The sequence below is a fragment of the Garra rufa genome, chromosome 19, assembly GCF_049309525.1.
Source record: "Garra rufa chromosome 19, GarRuf1.0, whole genome shotgun sequence".
NCBI classification, from domain to species: domain Eukaryota; kingdom Metazoa; phylum Chordata; class Actinopteri; order Cypriniformes; family Cyprinidae; genus Garra; species Garra rufa.
Genome location: NC_133379.1, coordinates 27,166,780 through 27,192,390, shown reverse-complemented (window position 1 = coordinate 27,192,390; position 25,611 = coordinate 27,166,780). Strand labels below are relative to the sequence as shown.

At 37.0% G+C, this 25,611-nt stretch overlaps 1 protein-coding gene across 5 annotated transcripts in view; it reads left to right on the top strand.

Annotated features, from left to right (window-relative positions):
- vav2 (vav 2 guanine nucleotide exchange factor) overlaps nucleotides 1-25,611 on the top strand; it is a 231,250-nt gene that overhangs the window by 193,004 nt on the left and 12,635 nt on the right. Inside the window, exons 9-29 of one of the 5 annotated variants that reach the window (XM_073824150.1) lie at nucleotides 1,149-1,248; nucleotides 5,145-5,240; nucleotides 6,967-7,035; nucleotides 7,511-7,597; nucleotides 9,645-9,730; nucleotides 9,839-9,971; nucleotides 10,394-10,408; nucleotides 12,130-12,239; nucleotides 12,337-12,438; nucleotides 15,036-15,124; nucleotides 15,238-15,251; nucleotides 15,479-15,500; nucleotides 15,790-15,917; nucleotides 16,820-16,891; nucleotides 17,070-17,131; nucleotides 17,970-18,086; nucleotides 18,190-18,277; nucleotides 19,158-19,281; nucleotides 21,673-21,756; nucleotides 22,627-22,781; nucleotides 22,865-24,631. In XM_073824150.1, the coding sequence (XP_073680251.1) occupies nucleotides 1,149-1,248; nucleotides 5,145-5,240; nucleotides 6,967-7,035; nucleotides 7,511-7,597; nucleotides 9,645-9,730; nucleotides 9,839-9,971; nucleotides 10,394-10,408; nucleotides 12,130-12,239; nucleotides 12,337-12,438; nucleotides 15,036-15,124; nucleotides 15,238-15,251; nucleotides 15,479-15,500; nucleotides 15,790-15,917; nucleotides 16,820-16,891; nucleotides 17,070-17,131; nucleotides 17,970-18,086; nucleotides 18,190-18,277; nucleotides 19,158-19,281; nucleotides 21,673-21,756; nucleotides 22,627-22,781; nucleotides 22,865-22,912 (1,801 nt within the window). In that variant the 3' untranslated portion in view covers nucleotides 22,913-24,631. Of the gene's footprint in view, nucleotides 1-1,148; nucleotides 1,249-5,144; nucleotides 5,241-6,966; nucleotides 7,036-7,510; nucleotides 7,598-9,644; nucleotides 9,731-9,838; nucleotides 9,972-10,393; nucleotides 10,409-12,129; nucleotides 12,240-12,336; nucleotides 12,439-15,035; nucleotides 15,125-15,237; nucleotides 15,252-15,478; nucleotides 15,501-15,789; nucleotides 15,918-16,819; nucleotides 16,892-17,069; nucleotides 17,132-17,969; nucleotides 18,087-18,189; nucleotides 18,278-19,157; nucleotides 19,282-21,672; nucleotides 21,757-22,626; nucleotides 22,782-22,864; nucleotides 24,632-25,611 lie in introns of those variants that run through there. The other 4 variants (XM_073824151.1, XM_073824152.1, XM_073824154.1 and 1 more) reach the window with 4 other exon arrangements.

Genomic DNA, 25,611 nt, shown 5'->3' with positions numbered 1-25,611 from the left:
GAAACATTTAATCTGGAAATTGCCTTGTAAAGAAGACCTTCATGTTCAATTATGCCTGTGACATCTGTTATTACAGCTAATTCCCGACACCTGCTCCCGCATTTTCAATATGCCGTTGAATGTGCGTTTTGGCTCATAATTGAGCGGGCCGCCATTAATCTCCATCAATCTATTTCCATGAGGAACCAAGGCGTCTCTCTTGTTCCAGATTAGCCTTTAATCAGGCCTGCTTAGTCCAAGGGCACGGAGGCCTAGACAGTGAGCAGAGCAAAAGGAAGGTAGCATCCTTTTTAGTTGAAGACTACTGTTTTAGCTAGTTTCGCATCTACTTGCAGGAGCAGATCTTAACGGGTGGTTCACATGTCAACATAGAAAGGTGAGACTTGCAAGAAGATTGTAACACTTCAGAGACCACACTTAATGAGCTGGATTTGAGTTGATCCTCATCCTTTGATTCATTCGACCCCATCCAGATGTATTTTGCCTTCGAGGATAATCCAGTTCAGATTTAGATCAAATGTATCTTGCTTTGATCTGACCACTTTTCTTTTTCAGATTTTATCTTTCTTCTTTGGGATTACAGGCAATTTCGTTCTTCTGATCAAGGATAACTAAGCAGTGATTATATATTATAAAGTGAAATTGGCTTAACAGACACCAGAGTTAAAAGGAAGGCAAGCTGAGAGCATCCAAGGGCTTGAGCTTGCCAACTGTGCCAGTGTCCTACTTAAATCAGAGGCAGAAATCTGTGCCATCCTCTAGATGAGATGACTTTGAGCTGCTTCCAGAATGTGCTGATCACTATCAGGAGCCCATTGTAAAATCTAATAAATGTGTCTTGATGTTCTCAAAGGCCTGAATTAACTTGTACACAATCCAGAATCCACTAAATGCTTTACTCAGATTAATTAGATAAAGAGAGCACAACAGATATAGCTCTGTTATGAAATTATGTAACACTAACTATCTGTTCATCACTTGTAGCATAGATTCAGGTAAAAGGGAAAATAAACCCATTCTGTCATTATTTATTGACCAAACCCTAATGACTGTATGATGGCACATAATGAAACTATTCCTCCTAAATGTTGAGACTGAGTATTGAATGTCAGGGCCATAGTATCAATCTTTTGATCTTTCTTTTGTAGACTGCTGATCTACGGCCAGTACTGCAGCCAAATGGAGAACGCTCAGAAGACACTGGATGAGCTGATTGCCACACGGGAAGATGTCAAGTGTAAAGTGGAGGTAAGCGGTCTAATCTTGAACATTTTTTAAACAGAACCTCAGGTATGGCTTATGTTAGTAATGTATCTTACTGAAATATGTAATAGAAAACCCGTTAAAGATTTATGTTATTAAAAATCCACATTGTTTTATACATATTTTGGTTGCACTCGGTGAGATACTGGCTCTACCCGTTGCTATTTTTATCGCAACACAACTTTGGAAAATAAAATACTGATACGATGACCACAGCTACTGAAAGAGCTTACAGGTAGCAATGGATGTAAGCTTAAACCAGGCTTAAACCAAATGCCTTACCATCAGTTTTTCCCCACAGGGAGTCTAAACGTCCCCAGTCTAAACTCCTTCAGTGGCTGTGGCATCATGACAAGCGTTGGGATGTTTACATCCTGCCAGGATGGCAACTAGTGTTTCTTGTCTCTGCTGTTTGTAAGCTTTTTCAGTAGCTGTTGTCTACTAAAAGCCTCAAAGGCATCAGGGCTAAAGTGGAGAGAACAAAGACACAGGTCTTTAGGAAGTTTTATTTATCTACAAGCATCTTTCCCTTCTTCTTATCGCTAAGAAAAGCAGTGAAGACTTGCATTGCTTTAGTTGTTGCCCTTGGACTGAAAATTCGAGACATGTTTTGTGAAATAGTCTGACTCAAAGAATAATTTGTTCATTAAACTGAGATTGTTATCATTCCTGTGATTTCAGTCTGTTCCTCACACAAAGCTGTGAAAGACTTGGAATATAGTTGATGAGTCAAATTAGCAACTTTTGTGATTCTTTGTTTTGCATTTTTAAAGTCCCCATGAAATCAAAATGAAAGGTTTTTGGCTTTAAGTATGAATATGTTAGCCTTAAGGTTATTTAAAAGCTATTGTGCTCCAAAACAATGACAAAATTTGCATTTACAAGATTGATAGTGGCACGTGAAAGTTTAGGAACACTTTGCAGAATCTGTGAAAATGTGAATAATTTGAACAAAATAAGAGAGATCATTCAAAATGCGTGTTGTTTTTTATTTAGTACTGTGTTAGTACCTGAGTAAGATGTTTTACATAAAAAGATGTTTACATATTAGGCTTGCCACATTAGACGGTGTTGACGGTGTTACCGGTTTTAAGACGCAACACCGGTGACATCACTTTTCCACCGTGACACCGTCCCCACATTTTTTTTTTTAAGTATTCGTTTTTGTTTTTTTTATGAAATACTTATTTGAATTAAATGGAAAATATAAGTCTAAATAATTTACTTAAGACGAGAGCATGCACTATAATTAAAAACTAAACATAGCTACAATGCGTCATATTTCATTTATCACGTGAGGAGAACGAGAGGAGTCGAATTTACAGAAAGACAATGGCGGACGATTTAGTGTCAAAACGCAATGCAAAAGCGCCTGTTTGGCAATATTTTGGGTGTAGTGGAGGGTATATGCAGGTATACAGCGTATACCCACTTCTTTATCAGGCGGCTTTGCGTACCCACTTCTAAATCCCCTCTGATGCGCATCATTCAGTAGTGTCCTGAATTAGCCAAAATCATGTAAATATTCGTTTAAAAACACCCAAAAAAGACGCAGTCAGGACCGTGGCACCGGCTTGCTTTGAAATATATTTGATGTGCCTGGCTGCGCCGCTCCATCTCCCGCACCCCAGTAATTTAAATAAGTACATAGTAACGAAAATAATACCTAACAAATAAAAAGAAGCCGTTTTTTACGATCAGAAATTTCTTCAACCAGTGAACCCCTGTAAACGTCCAGGGATCCAGTAAACAAATGCGTTCAAATAAGTTCAAAACGTCTCTTATAGAAAACCCGACAGATTTCATCAGAGATTGCCGAGAGTCACGTCTAGGGGGTTGGTGGAATTTATAAATTAAGCGTATACCCACTTCTCCGGGCACCACTACACCAAATGCAAAAAGGGAACCTGAAAACATTAATGAGGCAATCTGCAAACTTTGTCGTCCATTCAAACAATAGACGCCGAATTGCCAATTCCCGCAAAACTGAAAGTGAAAGTATAATACGCACGCATTTATTTTGGTGCGTTCACACCGCCCCAAACATCAGCGTCAGTTGAGGCAAGATTACATGTATTTAAAAGCAGAAAAAAAGAGAAAGGGAAACCCCCACCCCCCACGGTGATACCGGTATTACCGGTGTTGTCACATGTCGATTAACCGGTGGGGAAATTTCCTCATCGTCACAACCCTATTACATATAGCTGAAATTATTCAAATATTCTCGAAGAACGCTTGGTTCTTAATACTGTGTGTGGTTATCTGGATGATCTACGACTGTTTTTTTTTTTGTTTTTTTTGATGGTTGTTAGTTTGTCCCTTAAGCACTGTTCTTCAGAAAAATCCTCCAGGTCCTGCAGATTCTTTGGTACAGCATCTTTTGCATATTTGAACCCTTTCCAGCAATGACTGTATGATTTTGAGACCATCTTTTCACACTGAGGACAACTGAGGGACTCAAACACAACTATTTCAAAAGGTTCAAACACTCACTTATGCTTCAGAAAGAAACACGATGCATTAAGAGCCAGGGGTGAAAACTTTTGAACAGGGCGCATAAGTGAACGTTTGAACCTTTTTAATAGTTATGTTTGAGTCCCTCAGTTTTCCTACAGCATGCAGGTCTCACTCTCTCACTAAAACTGTATTCCTCATCAGCCAGTGCTGAGGCAGCGACACTGCAGAGACTCTTTTAACAGCTTTTTCTCCCACAGACCGCTCCAGTGGTCAGCCCCAGCACAGCGTTCCCTTACAGCAGACTGCTGTTGACAGTTTTGGGACATGAACTAATTTTGCTCTCTGTTAATGCTGCTCAGGATGCAAAGACTACGGAGCTGTTTTTGTGCCTGCCAGTCTGAGGCAGTGTGGCTTACTTTAATGACTCCAAAAATAAAGACTGGCCAGAGAAGCCATTATTTCCACACGGAATTAGAGGAGATTACAGATGAAATAACAGCAACCGCAATTCTGGCCATGCCTGTTGACAAATTCACATAATTATCGTTCTGTTATCTCACATACAAGAAGGGCTCTGTAATCGGGTACAGTCCATTCAGCCCGTGGTTATGAGACCTCTTGGAAAGAGATGAGTGGCTCTTGTAGTGGATTAGTCAGAGATCCTTCATCAGGAGGGACGTGGAGTCACTGATAGTCATAGAGATGATGAACCTCTTCCTCAGTCTATTCTGAATGTCAAGCATGGCATTTGAGTAGCCTGTCCTCCTTGCTTGTCATTTGAGAACAGGGAGATTAAAAATGAAGTGCTTAACACATTAAGTGACAACGATAAATTGTGCAGAGGAAAAGATAACGTCTGTTTGTAGACAGTTTACAGTTTATACTCTTTATTCAAAATGAAATCAATTTTTGATTTAAAAAAATGACTATATTACTATTTACTTAATAAATGGTCTGGTCGTTTTGTGTGTGATTAGAAACAACTGAAGCCTGTTTCCACTTCAGAGCTGAAAAAAAGAATCCCCTGATAATTTCCTCACCCCTATGAATCCAAGATACATGTTTTACTTTCTTCAGTCAAAAAAAACTTTTGGGATTTTTCTCCATATAGTGGACTTCAATGGGGACCAACAGGTTGACAGTCCAAACTGCAGTTTCAATGCAGCTTCAAAGGGCTCTACATGATCCCAGCCTAGGAAAAAGGGTCTTATCTAGCGAAATGATTTGTCATTTTCTAAAATAAATAAAAATGTATATACTTTTTAACCACAAATGCTCATCTTGCACTAGCTCTGCGTCCACAACTTCACACACATTTAATAATTATGTCAGTTTAAAGTCTGTGTTTTTTAGTGTGTGCGTTATTTGTTCTGAGATTTCCTTTTAAAAACCTGCTGACCTGTTGCAATAATCTTCCTCCACAGGAGTGTACCATGAAGGTCCAGGAGGGGAAGTTCAAACTGCAGGATCTCCTGGTGGTTCCTATGCAGAGGGTCCTCAAATACCACCTTCTGCTTAAGGTGAGATCCTACAGTGAGCTCATCTGTCATTAAGTGTGTTATAAGAAAAATTAAGGTATCTGTTCAGCTTTTATGTATTCCAATTTAAAGTTCGAAAGCAGTAGGACCGCAGTACCTTGCGAACCTGAAAACCCCATAAAACATTCAGATCGTTTTACCTCATCCAACAAGACCCATGTGGCTCTCCACTCTGCTCAGCCACTGCTAATAGAGATCATGTATAAAACAGGACGCCCTGCATGATACAAACCATCATTAATTCACAACACATATTAATAATGGATACGGAGAGAAAGAGTGTGACGTGTGACAGACGGCCAGGATGCATCGGAAGAGGGAAGTGAGCATTGGGAGGTGGATACAGTGACAGTGTTTAAATCAGCCATGCTTAAATCATATTATCCGCAGACCATTTCATACACTCAAACCCAGGGTGTTGCTGTGTGTGAGTTGTGCTTGAGATGCCATGTGCTTGTTCTTGAAAAGTTTGCTTAATCTAAAAAGACCTACAAGAAGTGTAAACATTAGTTCATTTGCTTTTGTAGGCTACTGGAACTTAAAAAAAGTTTAAGAAGTGATATAGAACCATAATGCAGTTGACAACTAGAAGTACACTATCAGTCAAAGGTTTTTTAAAAGATTTTTAATGTTTTTCGAAGAAGTCTCTTCTGCTTACCCAGCTTTAATTCAAAGTACAGCAAAACAGTAACACTGTAAAATATTTTTACTTTTTAAAAAAACTGTTTTCTATTTGAATGTTTTTTTAAAATGTAATTTATTCCTGTGATCAAAGCTAAATTTTCAGCATCATTCAGTTTTCAGTGTGAAATGATCCTTCAGAAATCATTCTAATATGCTCATTTGCTGTTCAAGAAACATTTTATTATTATTATTACCAATATTTAAAACAGTTGAGAACTTTTTTTCAGTATTCTTTGATGAATAGAAACGTCAGCATTTATATGAAATAAAAAGCTTTTGTAACATTATACACTATACCATTCAAAAGCTTGGAATCAGTATGTTTTTAGGGGAAAGAAATTATGTAAATTGTATATAATTATATTTTATATAATTTATATAATTACTTTTATTTAGCAAGGATACTTTATATTGATCAAAGTGACGATAAAGACATTTATAATGTTACAAAAGATTTCTATTTCAGATAAATGGCTGTTCTTCTGAAATTTCTATTCATTAAAGAAACGTCAACAAAATTCGGCTCAGCTGTTTTCAACATAATAGCAATAATAATTTTTTTGGGCAGCAGATCAGAATATTAGAATGATTTCTGATCGATCATGTCGCTGGAGTAATGATGCTAAAATTTCAGCTTTTAAATCAAAGGAATAAATGACATTTTAAAATGTATTCAAACAGTAAAAATATTGCAAAATTTTACAGTTTCTGCAGTATATGATTAAATAAATGCAGGCTTGGTGAGCAGAAGAGACTTTAAAAAACATTAAAAATCTTACTGTTCAAAACCTTTTGACTGATAGTGTACTATTGTAGCAATTTAACAATACTACTACAAGCATTCAGTCAAGCTTTTAACAGCCCCATGGTATAAATATTTTTAAGTGCGTGTTTGTGTATATATACATACAGTTTGTACACACCATTAAAATAATTTCTTTTAGAGTGAAGTATCACCATAAACAGGCTAAGTCTTGTGTAAGGCTAAGTATGTTTGACTTATCATTATGGTGTCTGTCCACAGGAGCTTGTAAGTCACTCTATGGACCGCCCGGAGAGACAGCAACTTAAAGAGGCACTAGAAGCAATGCAGGTTTGAACTCTTTTATGACCGTCACACATAATATATAAATAAACAGTGTTTGATATCAGCAGTTGGCTTGAAATATAATTGTGACCCTGGACCACAAAACCAGTCTTTAGTAGCACGGGTATATTTGTAGCAATAGCCAAAAATACATTGTATGGCTCAAAATCATTTGGATATTAAGTAAAGATCATGTTTCATTAAGATATTTTGTAAATCTCCTACTGTAGATATATCAAAACTTAATTTTTGATTAGTAATATACATTGCTACAATGTTAATATGGACAACTTTAAAGGTGATTTTCTCAATATTTAGGTTTTTTTTTAACCCTTAGATTGACCCTTATGACTGGTTTTATGGTCCACAATTATGCGTAGCAGAATGTTTAATGTGCAGTGGGACTTTGTATTTTGGGGAATGAGTAGCTTGGATTTTTTATATGAGTGTTTTGCCATTGTCTCTCTATCTGTCTTTGAAGGACCTGGCAATGTACATCAACGAGGTGAAGAGAGACAATGAAACCCTGAAGAAAATAAGTGAATTTCAGAGCTCAATAGAAAATCTAGTAAGTGTTGATGAAGTTGTGCGATACCCTGGCATAATATTCAGTGGCCTACCCATGTGATTTTCGATGCTGAGAACATCATAGCTGTTATCAGCATTTCAAAATTTGGTATTGACTTGATACTAATTCCTGGTGGCTGCATGAAGAGCTTCTATGAGGTTTGCAAAAGTATGGTTGGTCTCCTCTCCCTGCTGAAAAAACCAGCTAAAACCAGCCTAGGCTGGTTGGCTGGTCTTAGCTGGTTTAAGCTGGAAATGGCTGGTTTTAGCTGGTCTCCCAGCCTGGCCAGGCTGGTCAGGCTGGTTTTAGCTGGTGGTTTCCCAGCCTGACCAGCCTGGCCAGGCTGGAAAAATGGCCAAAACCCCTCTAAAACCAGCCTGCCTCCCAGCTTTGACCAGCTAAAACCAGGCTGGTTGACCAGCTAAAACCAGCCAACCAGCCTAGGCTGGTTTTAGCTGGTTTTTTCACCAGGGCTGCTGTGTCAACTGAAAGACTTATGATGTTTAAGAATGTGTGCATTTCAGCATTCTAGCCAATTCTTCTTTATCCCCAAACATTTAGTTTTTTACAAGCCTCCACCTGCCCCCCGTCTGTCACTTCTGTTCCGTAAAATAAATCCTGAAAGCCTCCAGGCCATGAGCGCTGGCAGGACGTGTTTAGGACTGTGTAAAGGGAATGAAATCAGTGTATCCTCTCCCAGTAGCTAATGTAGGAGTTAGTGTATCAGCTCTGGTTTATTTATGCGAGGATCTGTGGTGCAGATGACGCCTGTGGCTAAACATCAATGAGCCAATGAGGCATGCCACTTACGGACAAAAGACATGCACTGTGGGCTTTGCCGTGCCTTTAATAGCTTCTAATATAGAAGCAACTGTAGCGTAATATATATATATATACAGTTGCATGTACACTACCAGGCAAAAGTTTTTGGACAGTAAGATTTTTTATGTTTTTTAAAGAAGGCTCTTCTGCTCACCAAGCCTGTATTTATTTGATCCAAAGTACAGAAAAAACAGTAATATTGTAAAAAAAAAAAAAATAGATGTACTATTTAAAGAGCTTCTTTCTGTTTGAATATATTTTAACAATTAAATATATTCAGTGTCACATGCTGATCAAGAAACATTTTTTATTAATCAATCAATATTTAAAACAGTTGAGTACATTTTTCAGGATTCTTTGATGAATAGAAATGTCCAAAGATTAAACAAAAGTGATGATAAAGACATTTCTAAGGTTACAAAAGATTTCTATTTCAGATAAATGCTGTTCTTCTGAACTTTCTATTCATCAAAGAAACCTGAACAAAGAGAAAAAAAATCTACTAAGCTGTTTTCAAAATAAAATGTTTTTGAGCAGCAAATCAGAATATTACAATTATTTCTGAAGGATCATGTGCTTGGAGTAATAATGCTAAGAAGTCAGCTTTGAAATCACAAGAATAAATTCTATTTCAAAATATATTCAAATAGAAAACAGTTATTTTAAACAGTAAAAAATATTTCAAAATTGTACTGTTTTTGCTGTACTTTGGATCAAATAAATGCAGCCTTGGTGAGCAGAACAGACTTCTTTATAAAACATTAAAAATCTTATTGTTCAAAAACTTCTGACTGGTAGTGTATGGACATTTTATTTGCCAGTAGCATCTAAAATAATTGCATAAAGTCATCTTCTGTCCATACAGTGTGTTGTTTTCCCCCATTTTAGAGCAACGGATGATATATAACGCTATTTATGTTAAATAAAAATTACAGAAATATCTTTTATAATATCTTTAAAGTTTTTAAACCAAAACCTTTTTTTTTGTCCAAAAAAAAAACTTTTTGGGGGGATCCACAATAAAGGCAAAAATAAACTTCTAATAACTGTCCATATGGCAGACAAGAAGTGTTTGAGAAATCTGTCATTATTTTTCTTGAAATATTAATGTATGTCACAAAGTAATGTATAACATTCCTCAAGTCTTTATGCCAGTATAGATGTGCAGATATAGATATTAACTGTATTGTTTGTGTGTGTGCGCGTGTGATTGTTTCATTCACAGCAGGTAAAGTTAGAGGAATATGGCAGGCCAAAGATAGATGGAGAGCTTAAAGTGTGCTCAATAGTTAACCGGACCAAACAAGACAGGTACAACTGCACCTTCATTATATTTTTTCATATCCAACAAAAAGTAGCCCTTTACCTGTTCTGCTGCAAACAGACGGTGTTATCTTTTTCCATGCTTTCTGTACCTAGATACATCTTCCTATTTGATAAAGTTGTGATTGTTTGCAAGAGGAAAAATTATAACTATGAGTTGAAAGAGATCATCGAACTTCACCTCTACAAGATGTCCGATGACCCTATGAATAACCGTGACATGAAAAAGGTGAGAGGCCTTTGATTGGCCATCCATCGGGCCTGTTTCAGAATAAATATACCTGATTTTATTGCTGCTTTCAAATTGATTCAGCCAATGATCTTTATGTATTGCGTGTTAACCGTGCAAAGGCAAATGGGACAATCTGATCGTTTGCTTGGTGAATAGCACAGATGAATTGCGTTCATTATACGCTTGTCCTTGAGTGTTAAAGCATGATGCTTATAATTTCAACCAATCAGAGATGATGCACTGCCCTCTTCGGTGCTCTGGCATGTGTATGTAAATGCAGAGAAGCCAATGCATTCTCCATGAATCTAACAATCAGGAATTTTTGCATGTATATGAGAATGCATGTGTAACAGGGTGTCTCTCTCTCTCTTTCTCTCCTTTCTCTCTCTCCGCCTACAATCTCTTTGCATGCCCACCAGTCGAGTGGAAAAATGGTAAGCTGAATGCTCATGTTCTCTAAGCATTGAGGTGCTGTGATTGTGCCTTTCACTTCTGTCATGTTGTGATCTGTATTCTGTCATCTCAAGAGTTCCACAGCAGCTTTATACTGCCAGAATGGAATCATTGTGTTTACAAATTGACAATTTAAAGGATTAGTTGACTTCAGAATTAAAATGTCCGGATAATTTACTCACCCCTATGTCACACAAGATGTTTCTTTCTTCAGCTGAAAAGAAAAAAAGATTTTTGAGGAAAACATTCTAGGATTTTTCTCTATATAGTGGACTTCAATAGGGATCAGCAGGTTGAAGGTCCAAATTGCCATTTTAATGCAGCTTCAAAGGGCTCTACCCAATCCCAGCCAAGGAATAAGGGTCTTATCTAGAGATTTCTAATGTTTTTAACCACAAATGCACTAGCTTTGCGTCCACGACTTCAAGCATTATGTAGTCATGTTGAAAAGGTCGTGGTGTTATGCACAAGTACCGCCCCAGTGTTCAAAGAAAGTCAAAGGCCCTTTACAAAAAAAGGTAAAACAACACAATCTCTGAAGATTTTGAAGTTGGAAAAAAAAAGTTTTTTGTGATTACGTGATTACGTTGAAGTCATAGACGTGCATCATAGAGCTAGTGCAAAATGAGCATTTGTGGTTAAAAAGTATATAGATGACAGATTGTTTTGCTAGATGAGACCCTTATTCCTCAGCTGGGATAGTGTAGCTCTTTGAAGCTGCATTGAAACTGCAATTTTGACTTTTTACCTGCTGATCCCCATTTAAGTCCACTATATGTAGAAAAAAAATTCCTCTAAAACCTTTTTTTTTTTACATAAACATCTTGGATGACATGGGGGTGAGTAAATTATCAGAAAAACTTTAATTCAGGAGTGAACTGATCTTTTAAGATTTGATGTTCTGTAGAATCCACTGAGATGCATTTTTCAAAATTTTAGGTTCATTTAAAAATATAAATTGTTATCACTTACTCACCTTCATGCTGATCCAAACCTGTAAGAATTTCTTTCTTCTGTTGAACACAACAGAAGTTATTTTGAAGAATGTTGGCAACCTAACAGTTGCCAGTCGTCTTTGACTTCCATACTATGAAAGTCAATGGCTGCATTCTTCAAAATATCTTCTTTTTGTTCAGTAGAAGAAAGCAAGGTGAGTAAATGATGAGGGAATTTTCATTTTTGGGTGAACTATCCCTCCAAAGACCACATGAAGTCAAAAAAGAGTTTTGTGACTTTTAGTCCACATCCGTTAGCTTTGAGTTCTATTGTTAGTGTAGCATTAACTAAATTAAATTCACGTTTAGCAAATATACAATACCCTTCAAAAGTTTGGGATCAAAAGTTTTTTGGTCCAAACAAATGCTTTTTAGAAATGAGAATGTACCTCTCACTAATGCTATAGACTAGCAGTCAGTAAAGTGTTGTTGGCAGCATGATGTAGCTAAAGCCTTTTGGCTATTTTCAAAAAGGGGGACAAGCAAAATGGCCATCTAAACATCCTGTTTCAATAGAAAACTTGTCAATACAGAACGAGAACGTCAAGTGAATTCATGTGGCCTTTTGAAAACCAATATTTATAGCATGAGATGCAATGGAAAGGCCAATATGCAACCCCTTACACATTATCAATCCTGCTGCATTCTGCATTCACAACTCTGTCCACCACCTCTCCCTCCATCAACCATCTTCTCTCCACCCATAGTGGTCCTATGGCTTCTACCTGATCCATCTGCAGGGGAAACAGGGCTTCCAGTTTTTCTGCAAAACAGAAGACACAAAGCGCAAGTGGATGGAGCAGTTTGAGATGGCCATGTATGTTAGAACCACATCAGTGTCAAAATTACACAGTATTTGTATTTTTCGTATTTTTGATTGCCATATCATGTGTGTCTATTATAAATCCACACAGGTCAAACATCAAACCCGAAAGAGCCACTGCCAACCAGCACAACTTCCAAATGCACACGTTTGAAAAGAACACCGACTGCAGAGGCTGTAAAAAGCTGCTGAGGTGAGGGCTCACCCGCAAACGCTGCTTCCCCAAATAACAGAGGCAGCGCAGTGGACTGAGACAGGCTTCAACCCATGTTACTAGGCTACTGGTCTGACCTCTATTACATGAGTTGCTTTACTGATTGGCTGTATTGACTCGTGTGAAATCATAGTGCGCTGACCTAAATTTGCCACTCTGCAGCACAGGTCAGTGTGCACAATGGCTGCTAATTATAACAGCTCTATATTTCAATCTGTGTGCAAACTGGCCTGGGATTAGTTTGGATGTTGAATGTTGCTGCTTAGTTGTGCTGACATGTGGAGCCACATGGGGTGATTGTAGTGGTATTAATGCATAATAGGTTCTCTTCCAAAGCTAAATCACTGTTACAGTAGCTCATGCCTTGAATTTAAACAAGCCTATAAGAAACATTGTCCAACAGCGACACCAGCAGGTAAAGTTACAGAGGAAGTCCATGTCTCTCTCGCCTCCCCTGAGCCCACTGAGTTTTAACAGACCCCCTAAACCATATAGTGAGTTCGGTGTGGGTAATTGAGAATGAATAGGGGAAATTTACATGAATGGAGGCAATGCCTCCATCGCAATATGATTGGATAGGACTGGTTTTGTTCGGCTGTGATTGATTCATACTTTAATCCTGCCTCTTGTGTTTGTGCATGTTCCACGTTTGCAAATTAATTAGAATGAACAATATAATGCTGTTAATGGGAAGACTAATTTAAAAAAGTTAGTAAACAACTCACACTTAGATATAACCACTTTGTTACGTCAAAATAAGATTTAAAATGGTGTGAAAACATGATTGAAGATAGCTGAACGAAGACTGTGGTGCTGAATTCCTATTGTAATTGTTAGAACAGCCAATGATCAGCAATCTCCACGTAAAACTGATCGCGCAGATCAAACCGTAAGTCGTAGAGACTTGAAACTTGAAGGGATGGTAGTACTCACACCATCTACAACGTCAGCCAAGGCTTGTTCCACTCGGCCTGATGGGCGCTATAGAGGTCAAAAGTACTAAAATCACTCATAACTCCTAAGCCGTCAGTCGCAGGCTCAAGTGTCTTATGTCATTGGAATCCTTGGCTCACATCGGACAAAATGACTCAGATTTTATCGTAAACCTGGTGAAATTTACGGGTAATTTGGATTTTGTTTTGAAAAACCTGCTTTTGCAAACTAGTCCTAGGTTTTTCGCCTGATCTGAACCAAACCAGTGCAAGAAGATTCTTTGAAGACTGAATATCAATAATTGAAAAATGTTGAACTTTCGACTTACCATTGCAAAGGGACATTAAAATGCTTGAAAGAGCCACTGGGCCACTTTTGGTAAAATGCCTATAATTCCTGAACGGAATGTGATAACCTTGCTAAATTTAGAACACGTATGTAAAAGCTCAATCTGAGGTCACAGGAAAAAAATCAGTTAAGCCACTTGGTGCTATAAGAGGAATAAAATGAAAAATGGCTATAACTACGCAACCCTTTGTCCTATCAACATAATCGCTTGTGCACAGTCGTGGTCCAAAGGGCCACAAGTGTCTATAAGTTTGCGTATCTAAAAAAAAAAAAAACATGGTCGTCATTGACCGATGAAATTTGAGCACCTATTAGACAAGGTTAACAGAGGCCGATTGGAACAAAATTTGGTGGGCCTGTTTGACTCATGCCCCCAAAGGTCTGTGAGAAATCTGAAAGAAATTGGCCACTGGAGTAGGGGCGATATTGCATTTTTAAGGGCATAAACAATAGAACTCCTCATTCCAGACAACTTTGCCTCTAGAACCACTGCTGTCATTCAAATCATTTGTCAAATGATTGAGAAGATGTAAAAAAACCTCAAAACTTCACGAAACCTGGTGAGCACATGCGACAGATGATTGTAAACATGCAAAGTTTTAAGGAGATCGGACCAAAGCTGGTGCTATAACAGACATAACCGTTAAAAAAGACATAATATTTCTATGGTAAATTACCTGGATTTGCCCAAAATGCTTTTTTAAATCATTGATTTATGTGGTTACAAGCTTGCTAAATAATGTCTTTTTCATATGTGCTTAAATGCCTTAAAGCACTTGAACCTCGATAATTGATGCTAGGAGCTATATTTTAAATTGTTACTGTCTTGAGTTATTATTTTGGAATGAATGTAAAATGCTTAAAAACTTGAGATTCATACTTGTCTTTAAAAATTTAAATAATAATTGCATTGAAAAAATATAAAATAGATTTTTTTTCTTGTTCTGATAGTTTAAGTAATCCTTATGTAACCAAGAAAATGTGACTGAGACAAGAATTTACATTTGATTTTTTTTTAATTGATATGGATGCAATGCTTTGGCAGCTGCTTACTGTACAACACCCTAGCAACATAGTACTAAATTATGCATGGGCGAGCAACATTTAAAACCATAACGAAATGTAGTTGTGTTGGATGAATTTGAACTGCAATAGGACCTTAGGAAATGAAGACATATTGTCATATTATATTGACATTTCTCACTGTTCAGTGCCCTACGGTAGCTGCCTTTAGACCCAGACAATTTATCATTAGTATCTGTCTCTCACTCTCCTTCTGTCATTCTTTCTTTTAGGGGTATTTTCTACCAGGGATACTACTGTTCACGCTGTGGGACCGGTGCCCATAAGGAGTGTCTGGAGATCATTACCATTTGCAAAATAAGTGAGTCTCTAACAGAAAGCTGCTCTCAAAAAACCACATGTACAGTACATCTGCCCTAATTAAAGAGCTCAGACCACTGACCATACTCTCTCTCGCTTTCATTATTATTTCAGGTCCTCATGATTCGGTGAGTTTTTAGTGCCCTGTACTAATAAACTTCCATTTCTTCGATAAATTAATCATCCTCTCTGATTGACTTGAACCAAACTTAACTACTTGATCTAATCGTAAAGTTTGTTCTCAACTTTGAAAAACACTTTAGGGATGTCTTAAATAATGCCTGATCTGCTTATATAAAAACTGTGTTACGCTTTGAAGTTCATTAAATCATAAATTCCCCTCTGTCTTTGACAGGAGCCAGGGCTTCCACAATCAGGTAAGAATATAAGTAAAATGTGATTTCTTGTGTGGTCCAAATGTGGTTATGTCAATATGAAAAATTTAGATACTGAGCACAGCTTCAGGCTGTTAAACTGAAATCGACCACATTCAAGCACGCGTTAAAGAAATTATACATCAGCTCTCTGCTGCCATCTAGTGTATAGTTCACGCATGCAGTAAACCCAGTGTGCGTGTGTTCTAAGAACACATATTTTGTGTTCATATGCTTTGTTTTTTGTGCAATTATGATGAGTTTTTTTTTTTTTCCCCAATGTGTTCTTAAGGTCCAAAGATGGTGGCCATTAGAAATTACCATGGTACCCCTGCCCCACCAGGCAAGATCCCTCTCTGCTTTCAGACAGGAGAAGTCATTGAGCTCCTGAAGGGAGATCCAGACACATCTTGGTGGGAGGTATGATATTATAAAATAAAACATAAAACCTATTCAGTGGTCCAAATGTAACAATTGTTAAATGGTTGAAATTGCAATACAGTGCCTAGCGAAATTCTTTTTTTTTTGTTCATGTTTTGTTATGTTGCTGTCTCAAGCTACACTCCATGCACCATAATGACAAAGCAAAAACAGATTCGTCACAACTTCATAAATTTTTTTTTTTTTTTTAAAGTACATTGCATAAGTATTCATACTCTTAACTCAGAACTTAGCTGAAGCACCTTTACAGTTTTTTGGGGGTTTTGTTTTTACCTCAGGGCTTGGTTTTTGCTCTGATGTGCATTTTCAGCTGTTAGACCCTGTTATTAAGACACATGTTTCTTTCCAAATCATACCCCTTCAGTTGAATTTGCCACAGATTAACTCCACTCGAAATGTAGTAACATCTACAAGCAATATGAATGCACCCGAGCTGAAGTTCAATTGTCCCAGATGAATACTTATGCAATGGAATAATTTAAGTATTTTATATTTAAAACATTTGCAAAGATGGTAAAAATCTGTTTTTGCTTTGCCATTATGGTGAATGGAGTGTAGATTGACGTGGAAAAGTAATTTAAAGCAGTTTGACATACAGTAAGGCAGCAACATAACCAAATGTGAAAAAATAAAAAGGTATGAACACTTTCACAAGGCACTGTAAACAACCCTTTATGATGTATCACAAGTCATATTAGAAAATCAGAAAAACAGTTTCCTAACAGGTAAGAGATATTTACGACCTGTTTTATCAGGTTATCTCAGAAGTCTGGTCATACTTAATGCGGTTTGTGTAGTATAACCTGATGTCTTTCTTTTTTATGGCTTGCTTTTCTTAATTCATTAATGTTTTCCTGTCAATCATTGTATTTTCGTCTCAGGGCAAACTCATCCAAAACCAAAAGATTGGCTTCTTCCCCAGTTCCAGTGTGAAACCATGTCTAGACCCTAAGGTACAGGTTCATAAAAGTAAATTCAAATCATTTTATCATGTACATTTTCTTAAATTATTCCTAGTCTTTCTTTTCCTTTTCTCAAATATATGTATACTACAATATTAGATAGCGTTCTTCACTACTAGAAATAAAAGCTGGCCTTGTCTTAAATCATTTTTGATGGTTTTCTTCTCAGCCTTTCCAGTCATTTTCCAACCGTCAGTCCTCCAGAGAGACAGATTACTACGTTTATCCCTGGTATTTCATCCTGTTTTAGAGCACATTGATTTTTCTATTCTTACTCTGTGTTACCAAGATACTACAACATTTGATTTGTTTTTAATACACTGTTTACAGTCTCATATGTATATGTATATGTATCTCATACCCTGGACCACAAAACCAATCATAAGTAGCACAGGTATACTTGTAGCAATAGCCAACAATACATTGTATGGATCAAAATTATCGATTTTGCCAAAAACTATTAGGATATTAAGTAAAGATCATGTTCCATGAAGACATTCTGTAAATTTCCTACCGTAAATGTATCAAAACTTAATTTTTGATTAGTAATATGCATTGCTAACAACTTCATTTAGATAACTTTAAACTTTAAATATATATATATATATATATATATATATTTTATATATAATTTTATATATAATTTTTTTTTTTTTTTCCACCCTCAGATTTTAGATTTTCTAACAGTTGTATCTCAGGCAAATATTGTCCTACCCTAACAAACAACATCATACATCAAAAGAAAGCTTATTTATTCAGCTTTCAGATGATGTATAAATCTCAATTTTAAAAATGTACCCTTATGACTGGTTTTGTGGTCCAGGGTCACATATATTAATAATAAAATTAGCTTTGCTACTTTCATTTGACCTAGTGAAATATGCATGGAATTACATGTGTCATAACTATAATCAATAATGACGATTGATTAGCTTTAGACTAATTGCGAGGCATTTTAAGGGTTTATTGTCGTTTAATGAGGTAACGACCTCTGAGAGTTGCTGTAATGATATACAGGGTATTGAACGGGCTTGTGAACGAGGTGTGTGTTTTTCCCTGTGGGCTTCAGGTTTGCAGGAAACATGGAACGACAGCAGGCAGACAACCTGCTTAAGTCTCACAGCAGCGGCACCTATCTGATCCGAGAAAGGACAGCAGAAGCAGAGAGGTTCGCTATCAGCATCAAGTAAGTGTTAAGAGGAACGCATGTATTCAAGTCAAGAATCAAACATTCTGTGTCTTCCTTTAGTATTCTGTCAGTCACCATTGCTATGTGCTTTATTTAACAGGTTTAATGATGAAGTGAAGCATATTAAAGTTATTGAGAAAGACAACTGGATTCACATCACAGAGGCAAAGAAGTTTGAAAGCCTCCTGGTAAGAGAATTATTTCGCTGTTAAAAGCATAATGGGATTTTATTATGCTTGCAGGGTGAAGACTGCACAATTAATTCACTTTACGCAATTAACCTGAAGCACCTAATATACTGATTTCTTTGCAAGTTTTGCATTGTAGATATTCTTTTAGTGTCTGTACATATACACACTACAGTTCAAAAGCTTTTTGTAATGAACATTTGTGACCCCGGACCACAAAACCAGACATAAGGGTCATTTTTTTTGATAAATTGAGATTTATACAGCATCTGAAAGCTAAATAAATAAGCTTTTCATTGCCGTATGGTTTGTTAGGATTGGATATTTGGAAATGATATATGAATATTTGGTTGAGATACAACTATTTGAAAATCTGGAATCTGAGGGTGCAAAATAAATTAAAATAGTTAGAAAATCGCCTTTAAAGTTGTCCAAATGAAGTTCTTAGCAATGCATATTACTAATCAGAAATTAAGTTTTGATATATTTATAGTAGGAAATTTAGAAAACTGTACTTAATATGCTAATGATTTTTGACATTCAGGAAAAGTTGATAATTTTGACCCATATTGTTGGCTATTGCTACAAATATATCTATGCTACTTACGACTGGTTTTGTTGTCCAGGGTTACATTTATTCAGCAAGCCTACATTAATTTGATCAAAAAATTGTTTATAATGTTAGAAAAGTTTTCTATTTCAAATAAATGCTGTTCTTTTGAACTTTTTTATTCATCAAATAATCTGATTTACTGAAAATACATTGAAATAGAAAACTTTTTCCCTTGCAAATACTGGTATTTCTTCTGGAAATGCCGGGTAATAAAGATGGAAACATCTTGAAGTGCTGTAAGTAACTTTAGATGTTTCTTTGTTACAGGAGCTTGTGGAATATTATCAAAGTCATTCACTGAAAGAGAGCTTTAAGCTGTTGGACACGACATTACGGTACCCTTACAAATCCAGGGAACGCTCAAGTTCTCGCACCAATACCCGCTCACCAGGTAAACATTTGCTGCCATAATCCTCCTCGCCTTTTTATCTCTCTCCTTCGTCTGCTCCCTGTCTCTCTCCTATTTTTTATTTTCACCCTTCTGCTTTCTTGCTTTTTTCTGGCACACATTTTTTTATTGAGCCCCCACCAGTCTGGCCAACAGCCTTCTTGGACGCACTCTGAAAGTCTGAACAAACAAACCCTGCCAGCTGGTCCCGCCCTCACATTCTGTATGCTCCGCCTCCTGTCTTTTTAACTGTCAGTCATCTTAGGGTCGGTTGTCAAGGAGCCGCCCACTCTGGCTAAGGCCAGGGGCTGACTGAGACTTCTGGCTCCCGGGGCCAAATTTTGCTTGGCCAGCTGAATAGGTTCCAATAAACAGATGCTTCATTAGTTGTATTATAAATGATGTGTCTTTGTTCGTTTTCCAGTCAAGCTTAACCGGTGTTCACTGATATTTTTTTATGCGAGTGCATAAAGACAATGTCTTTTTGTAAGGGGTTGAGAATATTGAAGGCTTTGGAGATCTCCATATCCAAAACAAGAGCTGCTTAAAGGAAGCCATTCACACCAATTTTGTCATTCACTCAAGCTAATGTTGTTTCAGACCTGTGTGACTTACATTTTCCATTGAACAAAAAAGGACAGTGAATGTTCACTGTGTTCTTTTCCATACAGTGAAAGTAAATGGAAGCTGATACACATACACTACTGTTCAAACATTTGGGGTTGGCAATATGTTTTTTATGTTTTTGAATTAAGTCTCTTTTGCGCATCAAGGCTGCATTTGTGACCCTGGACGATCAAAATCAGTCATGAGGGTCAATTTTTTGAGAGTAAGATAATACATAATCTGAAAACGAAATAAATAAGCTTATTATTGAAGTATGGTACAACTATTTGAATATCTGCAATTTGAGGGTGCAAAAAAATCTAAATATTGAGAAAATCGCATTTAAAGTTGTCTAAATTGAGTTCTTAGAAATGCATACTGTATTACTAATCATAATCTATAATCTATAATAACTAATCGTTTTGATATATTTAAAGTAGAAAATTTACAAAATATCTTCATGGAACACGATCTTCACTTAATATCCTAATGATTTTTGGCATGAAAGAAAAATAGATCATTTTGATCCATACAATTTATTTTAGGCTATTTCTACAAATATACCCATGCTACTTAAGACTGGTTTTGTAGCCATCACATTTATTCAATACAGTAAAAACTGTAATACTAAGAAATATTATTGCAATTAAAAATAGCAGTTTTCTTTTTAATTTATTTTAAAAATTTAATTTATTTTTGTAATGCAAAGCTGAATTTTCAGCAGCCATTACTATAGATTTTAGTATAACATGATCCTTCATAAATCATTCTAATATGCTGATTTGGTGGTCAAAAACTTTTATTAGTATTATAAATGTTGATGCAAAAAGTGGTGGTGCTTAATATTTTTGAGGAAACAGTGATACAGTTTTCCAGGATTTTTGACTAATTAAAAGAACAACATTTATTAAAATATACAAGTCTCTACTGTTACTTCTAATCAATTTAATGTGTTAAATAAATGCACTTTCTCTTTAGAAAAAAAACATACCTTCTGAAAAGTAGTATGTACTTTATCTAAAGTAAAAAATTTTCTGTTGATAAAATGAATTTTAGTAAATTTTTCACAGAACACACCTACTTTCTCACACGCACATAGAAACACTTTTCTGACTCTAAAACCATGTCCTTAAAGTCTGTGTAAAGCAAGTTCACACCACAGAATTTTTATTAACTACCCAGCCAAATTTGAATGATAAAAAATGGCAAAATAAAACAAGTTATCAAAATCTTTTTAAAAAAGTAAGCAGTATTCTTTTTTCTCAAACACTGGGGGACGTGTCCGCTGTCATCACTAAAACCATGCCCCCACACACGAGAAAGCTCTGCATCTCTCAACTGTAAAATACTGCTACAACCAGAATGGATGCTTCCTCTAACAGCTTAATTTTAATAAAGAGACCAGGCTGTTTTGTAAATTATTGCAACCAGGTAATATGCATTTACGTGACAAATCCATAGCTAGTTAGCAAACTGTAGGTTGTAGTTACTTCAATCTTTAATTGTGTCATCAAAACATGATTTCAGGCCTGCCCAAAAAATCCTGAAGGCAAAAATTTTGAAAAACTATTTCACGGTCTAACTACGCAAATCAGTACTACATAGTTCACAGTCTTTGTAACGTGTTTCAGCAATACAATTCTAATGTGTTTAGAAACATTTCTCTGAATTGCCTTACTTTTACCCTCTGATTCTGTTGAGCCCTTGTTTTTTTATTTGTTTGTGCTCTCTCTTACTCTCTGCCCCTCTCTCTCTCTCTCTCTCTCTCCCCCCATACTGTCTCAGCAGCCACCTGTGCTTCCTACAACTTCTCCTTCCTCAGTCCTCAGGGCCTCAACTTCTCCTCTCAAAGCTCTGCTCCCTTCTGGTCAGGTATTGCGCTTCTTGCTTGTTCGTGCTCTTGCATCATCAATGCTGCGTTCCCCAAATCCTCTTCACTTTCAACCCTTCATCTCCCCATCAGCATGTCTCCCCGGTTTTGTCATCATCGCCTCATTAGTGCTCTAGTCATCGAAGTTCTTGTGAAAACACCCCAGCATTAGTCACATGCTTTCATTCATTCACATCTCGTTCACAGTGTCGCAAAGTGTCAATAAATCTGGATTAGTTCACTTCCAGAATGAAAATTTTCTGGTAATTTATTCACCCCCATGTCATCCAAGATGTTCATGTCTTTCTTTCTTCAGTCAAAAAAGAAATGAATGTTTTAGAAGAAAACATTCCAGGATTTTTCTCCATAGAGTGGACTTCAATGGGGATCAACAGGTTGAAGATACAAATTGCAGCTTCAATGCAGCTTCAAAGGGCTCTACACCTGCGTCATGAGTGACCTTTTTAACATGATAACGTAATGCATGAGGTTCATCTAGTGCAAGATGAGCATTTATGGTTAAAAAGTATATAAATGTTAAAATAATTTTAAGAAAATGATGATCAATGAGAAAATGAGAGATCATTTCGCTAGACAAGACGCTTATTTCTCATCTGGGATCGTGTAGAGCCCTTTGAAGCTGCACTGAAACCCATTGAAGTCCACTATATGGAGAAAAATCCTGGAATATTTTCCTCAAAAACCTTAATTTAGTTTCGACTGATGAAACAAAGACATGAACATCTTGGATGACATGGAGGTAAATTATCAAGAAATGTATCTTCTAGAAGGGAACTAATTCTTTAAGCATTTCATGGTCCTCGTCATCATCTTCCATGCGCTAATCTTGGGATGTTGCTGGCCTTGTACAGTATTCACACCCAGGGTAGTCAGCACAGCTGTGGCACGATACAACTTTGCTGCTCGAGACATGAGAGAGCTGTCCTTGCGAGAAGGGGACATCGTCAAGATCTACAGTAAAATCGGTGGAGACCAAGGCTGGTGGAAAGGAGAGGCCAACGGCAGGGTAATAAAGCAAGCAAATGCTTCAAAAGCTTCAAATATTGAAACACAAGCAATATTGCCAACATCTCCATGTTTTCCATTCAGATCGGATGGTTCCCCTCAACGTACGTCGATGAAGAGGGGGTGCAGTGAAACTCTGGGCTCTCAGACGTCCAATAATATCCCCGCAGCCCTCTGAGAGGACTCTTTTTGCTGGAAACATATTTTACAATGAATATTTGTACTTCTGTCCTTTCGTCATGTACGAATATGCTTTTTTCCCTTTCTCGGAATGTCTGTGTGATCTCTGTGAAGAAAAAACTGCTCCAAGTCTGTTCGTTCTCAACGTCGGGAGGAGGAAAACTGTGAACAGAGCGGAACTTTGCCTTGAAGTGGCCAAAGGACAAGCATGGCTTTAAATTTGTACAGAAATACCTGTAAGGTGCGCTGCCGGCCACACGGGAATATGATTGGGGGTGGGGATGTATAAAATTATATATAAATATAATTTATTAAAGAGATATATCTATGATTAAAATGCAATGTTGAACAATGTTCAACAGCAGCAGCGCAAAGAATATATAAGAGCAGAAAAGATGCACTTTGCATTTCTTTACAGAGAGAATTTGCCTTAGTAATTGGTAATGCCTTTAGAGGTGGGGGTAAAGAGATGGATTCAGACTCATCTTGCACATACACACTCGTACATCTGCCCTGTCCAGAAATACGGTGCCTTTTCGTACATGTTCTTCACTCTCAACAGCGTCTAGTTTATATGGCTGCAGCAGCGGTGCACTCTCACGGTCCTGGACGCCGCTCAACCAGACGACCATAAACAAGACTGAACATTTCTTGAACTGGAATGAGCAGATGACCAGATCTGCTCATCATCTCACTGGAATGAAGGGGCAGCTAACCGAATTGCTTTAGCTGACTTGAACAATGAAGGATACAAGCACCATCATGTCTTCCTCTATCTTCAGGAGGACGCAAAAGTGCAATGGAGTGTCAGGAAGAGTTCAGCGAACGCTGTGATTATGGTCCGAATTTGGACTAAAAAGGGAATGAATGCTGTGCACTGATTTTCATAAATTCCCAGAGGTAGATTTTTTTGTTGTGATGTCGTCTTCTACAAGCACATACCTTTTGCCATTCCACGTTTCTCGTCTGCAGCCTGCCACATTACAGTATCTTGCCTTACTGGTGGACACATTTGGTGCTACAAATTGAAATCCCTTGAGTTAGGGCGGAATTTTCTTTTATGCTGTTGTGGACGAGACCCACTGCTGAAAAAACCTCAGCCATCAAGTGCACTTTATATGTCCAGAGACCTTTTAACACGGGACACCACCCTGCAGACCTGGACATTAAAATGTCATATTATTTAAAAAATTTTGAGATGTCCTTATTTTTACCTCTGGAGGGGAAAAAACAGTGAAATCCTTGACACTATGAGCAGCCGTCCCTCAAAGTCTGCTATTTAACATTACCTGTAAACTCCGTAAGTGCATGGATGTGTCCCTCATGCAGTCCTTGGAGAAAAACCTTTCGCTGTTGCCGGCCATCAGAAATTGAAGCTGTAAATCGAGGTGGGAGAGTGCTAGACTGTAATAAAGCATCGGATGTGTTTTAGCTGCACTCCAGGCTGATGGAAGAGCACGGCTCAGGTTGAGGTAGCGCTGGTTTAGGGGCTTAGTACCTGTTTGTGTAGTGGACAAAATCCCATTGCATGTGGTCATAGATATTACAACTGCTGTCCGTGAATCCTAAAAAAGATGTTTAAAAATCAAGAAATTGTGTACATTTTTTTTTGAATGGTCAGTTATTTGGAAACTGAGGTCTATCATGAAATAAATATTTCTTTTTTGCCTATTTGTGGTGTCCTTTTCACTGATACAGTTTACATACACCTTGCAGAATCTGCAAAATGTTAATTATTTTACCAAAATAAGAGGGATCATACAAAATGCATGTTATTTTTTAATTTAGTACTGACCTGAATGAGATATTTCCCATAAAAGACGTTTACATACAGCCCACAAGAGAAAATAATAGCTGAATTTATAAAAATGACCACGTTCAAAAGTTTACATACACTTGATTTTAAATACTGTGTTGTTATCTGAATGATCCACCGCTGTTTTTTTTTTTTTTTTTTTTGTTTGTTTAGTGATAGTTCATGAGTCCCTTGTTTGTCCTGAACAGTTAAACTGCCCACTGTTCTTTAGAAAAATCCTTCAGGTCCCACAAATTCTTTGGTTTTTCAGTATTTTTGCGTATTTAAACTCTTTCAAACAATAGCTGTGTGATTTTGAGATCCATCTTTTCACACTGAGGACAACTAAGGGATCATATGCAACTATTACAGAAGGTTCAGAATGAAACACAAAGCATTAAGAGATCAGAGTAAATTTAACTTATTTTGTATTCTGGGAAACATGTAAGTATCTTATGTAGCTTCTGAAAGGCAGTACTAAATGGAAAAAAATATATATATATATTTAGGCAAAATAAAAAAAATGTACACATCTTTATTCTGTTCAAAAGTTTACACCCCCAGCTTTTAATGCATCGTTTTTCCTTCTGGAGCATCAATAGTTGTAATAGTTGCATATGAGTCCCTCAGTTGTCCTCAGTGTGAAAAGATGGATCTCAAAATCATACAGCCACTGTTGGAAAGAATTCAAAATACACACACTGAAAAAAAATAAAAATAAAAAAAATAAGAATTTGTGGGACCTGGAGGATTTTTCTGAAAACAGCAGGCAGTTTAAGTGTTCTGGACAAACAATGGACTCATGAACATCTATCACTAAAAAAAAAAAAAAAACACAGCTGTGGATCATTCAGGT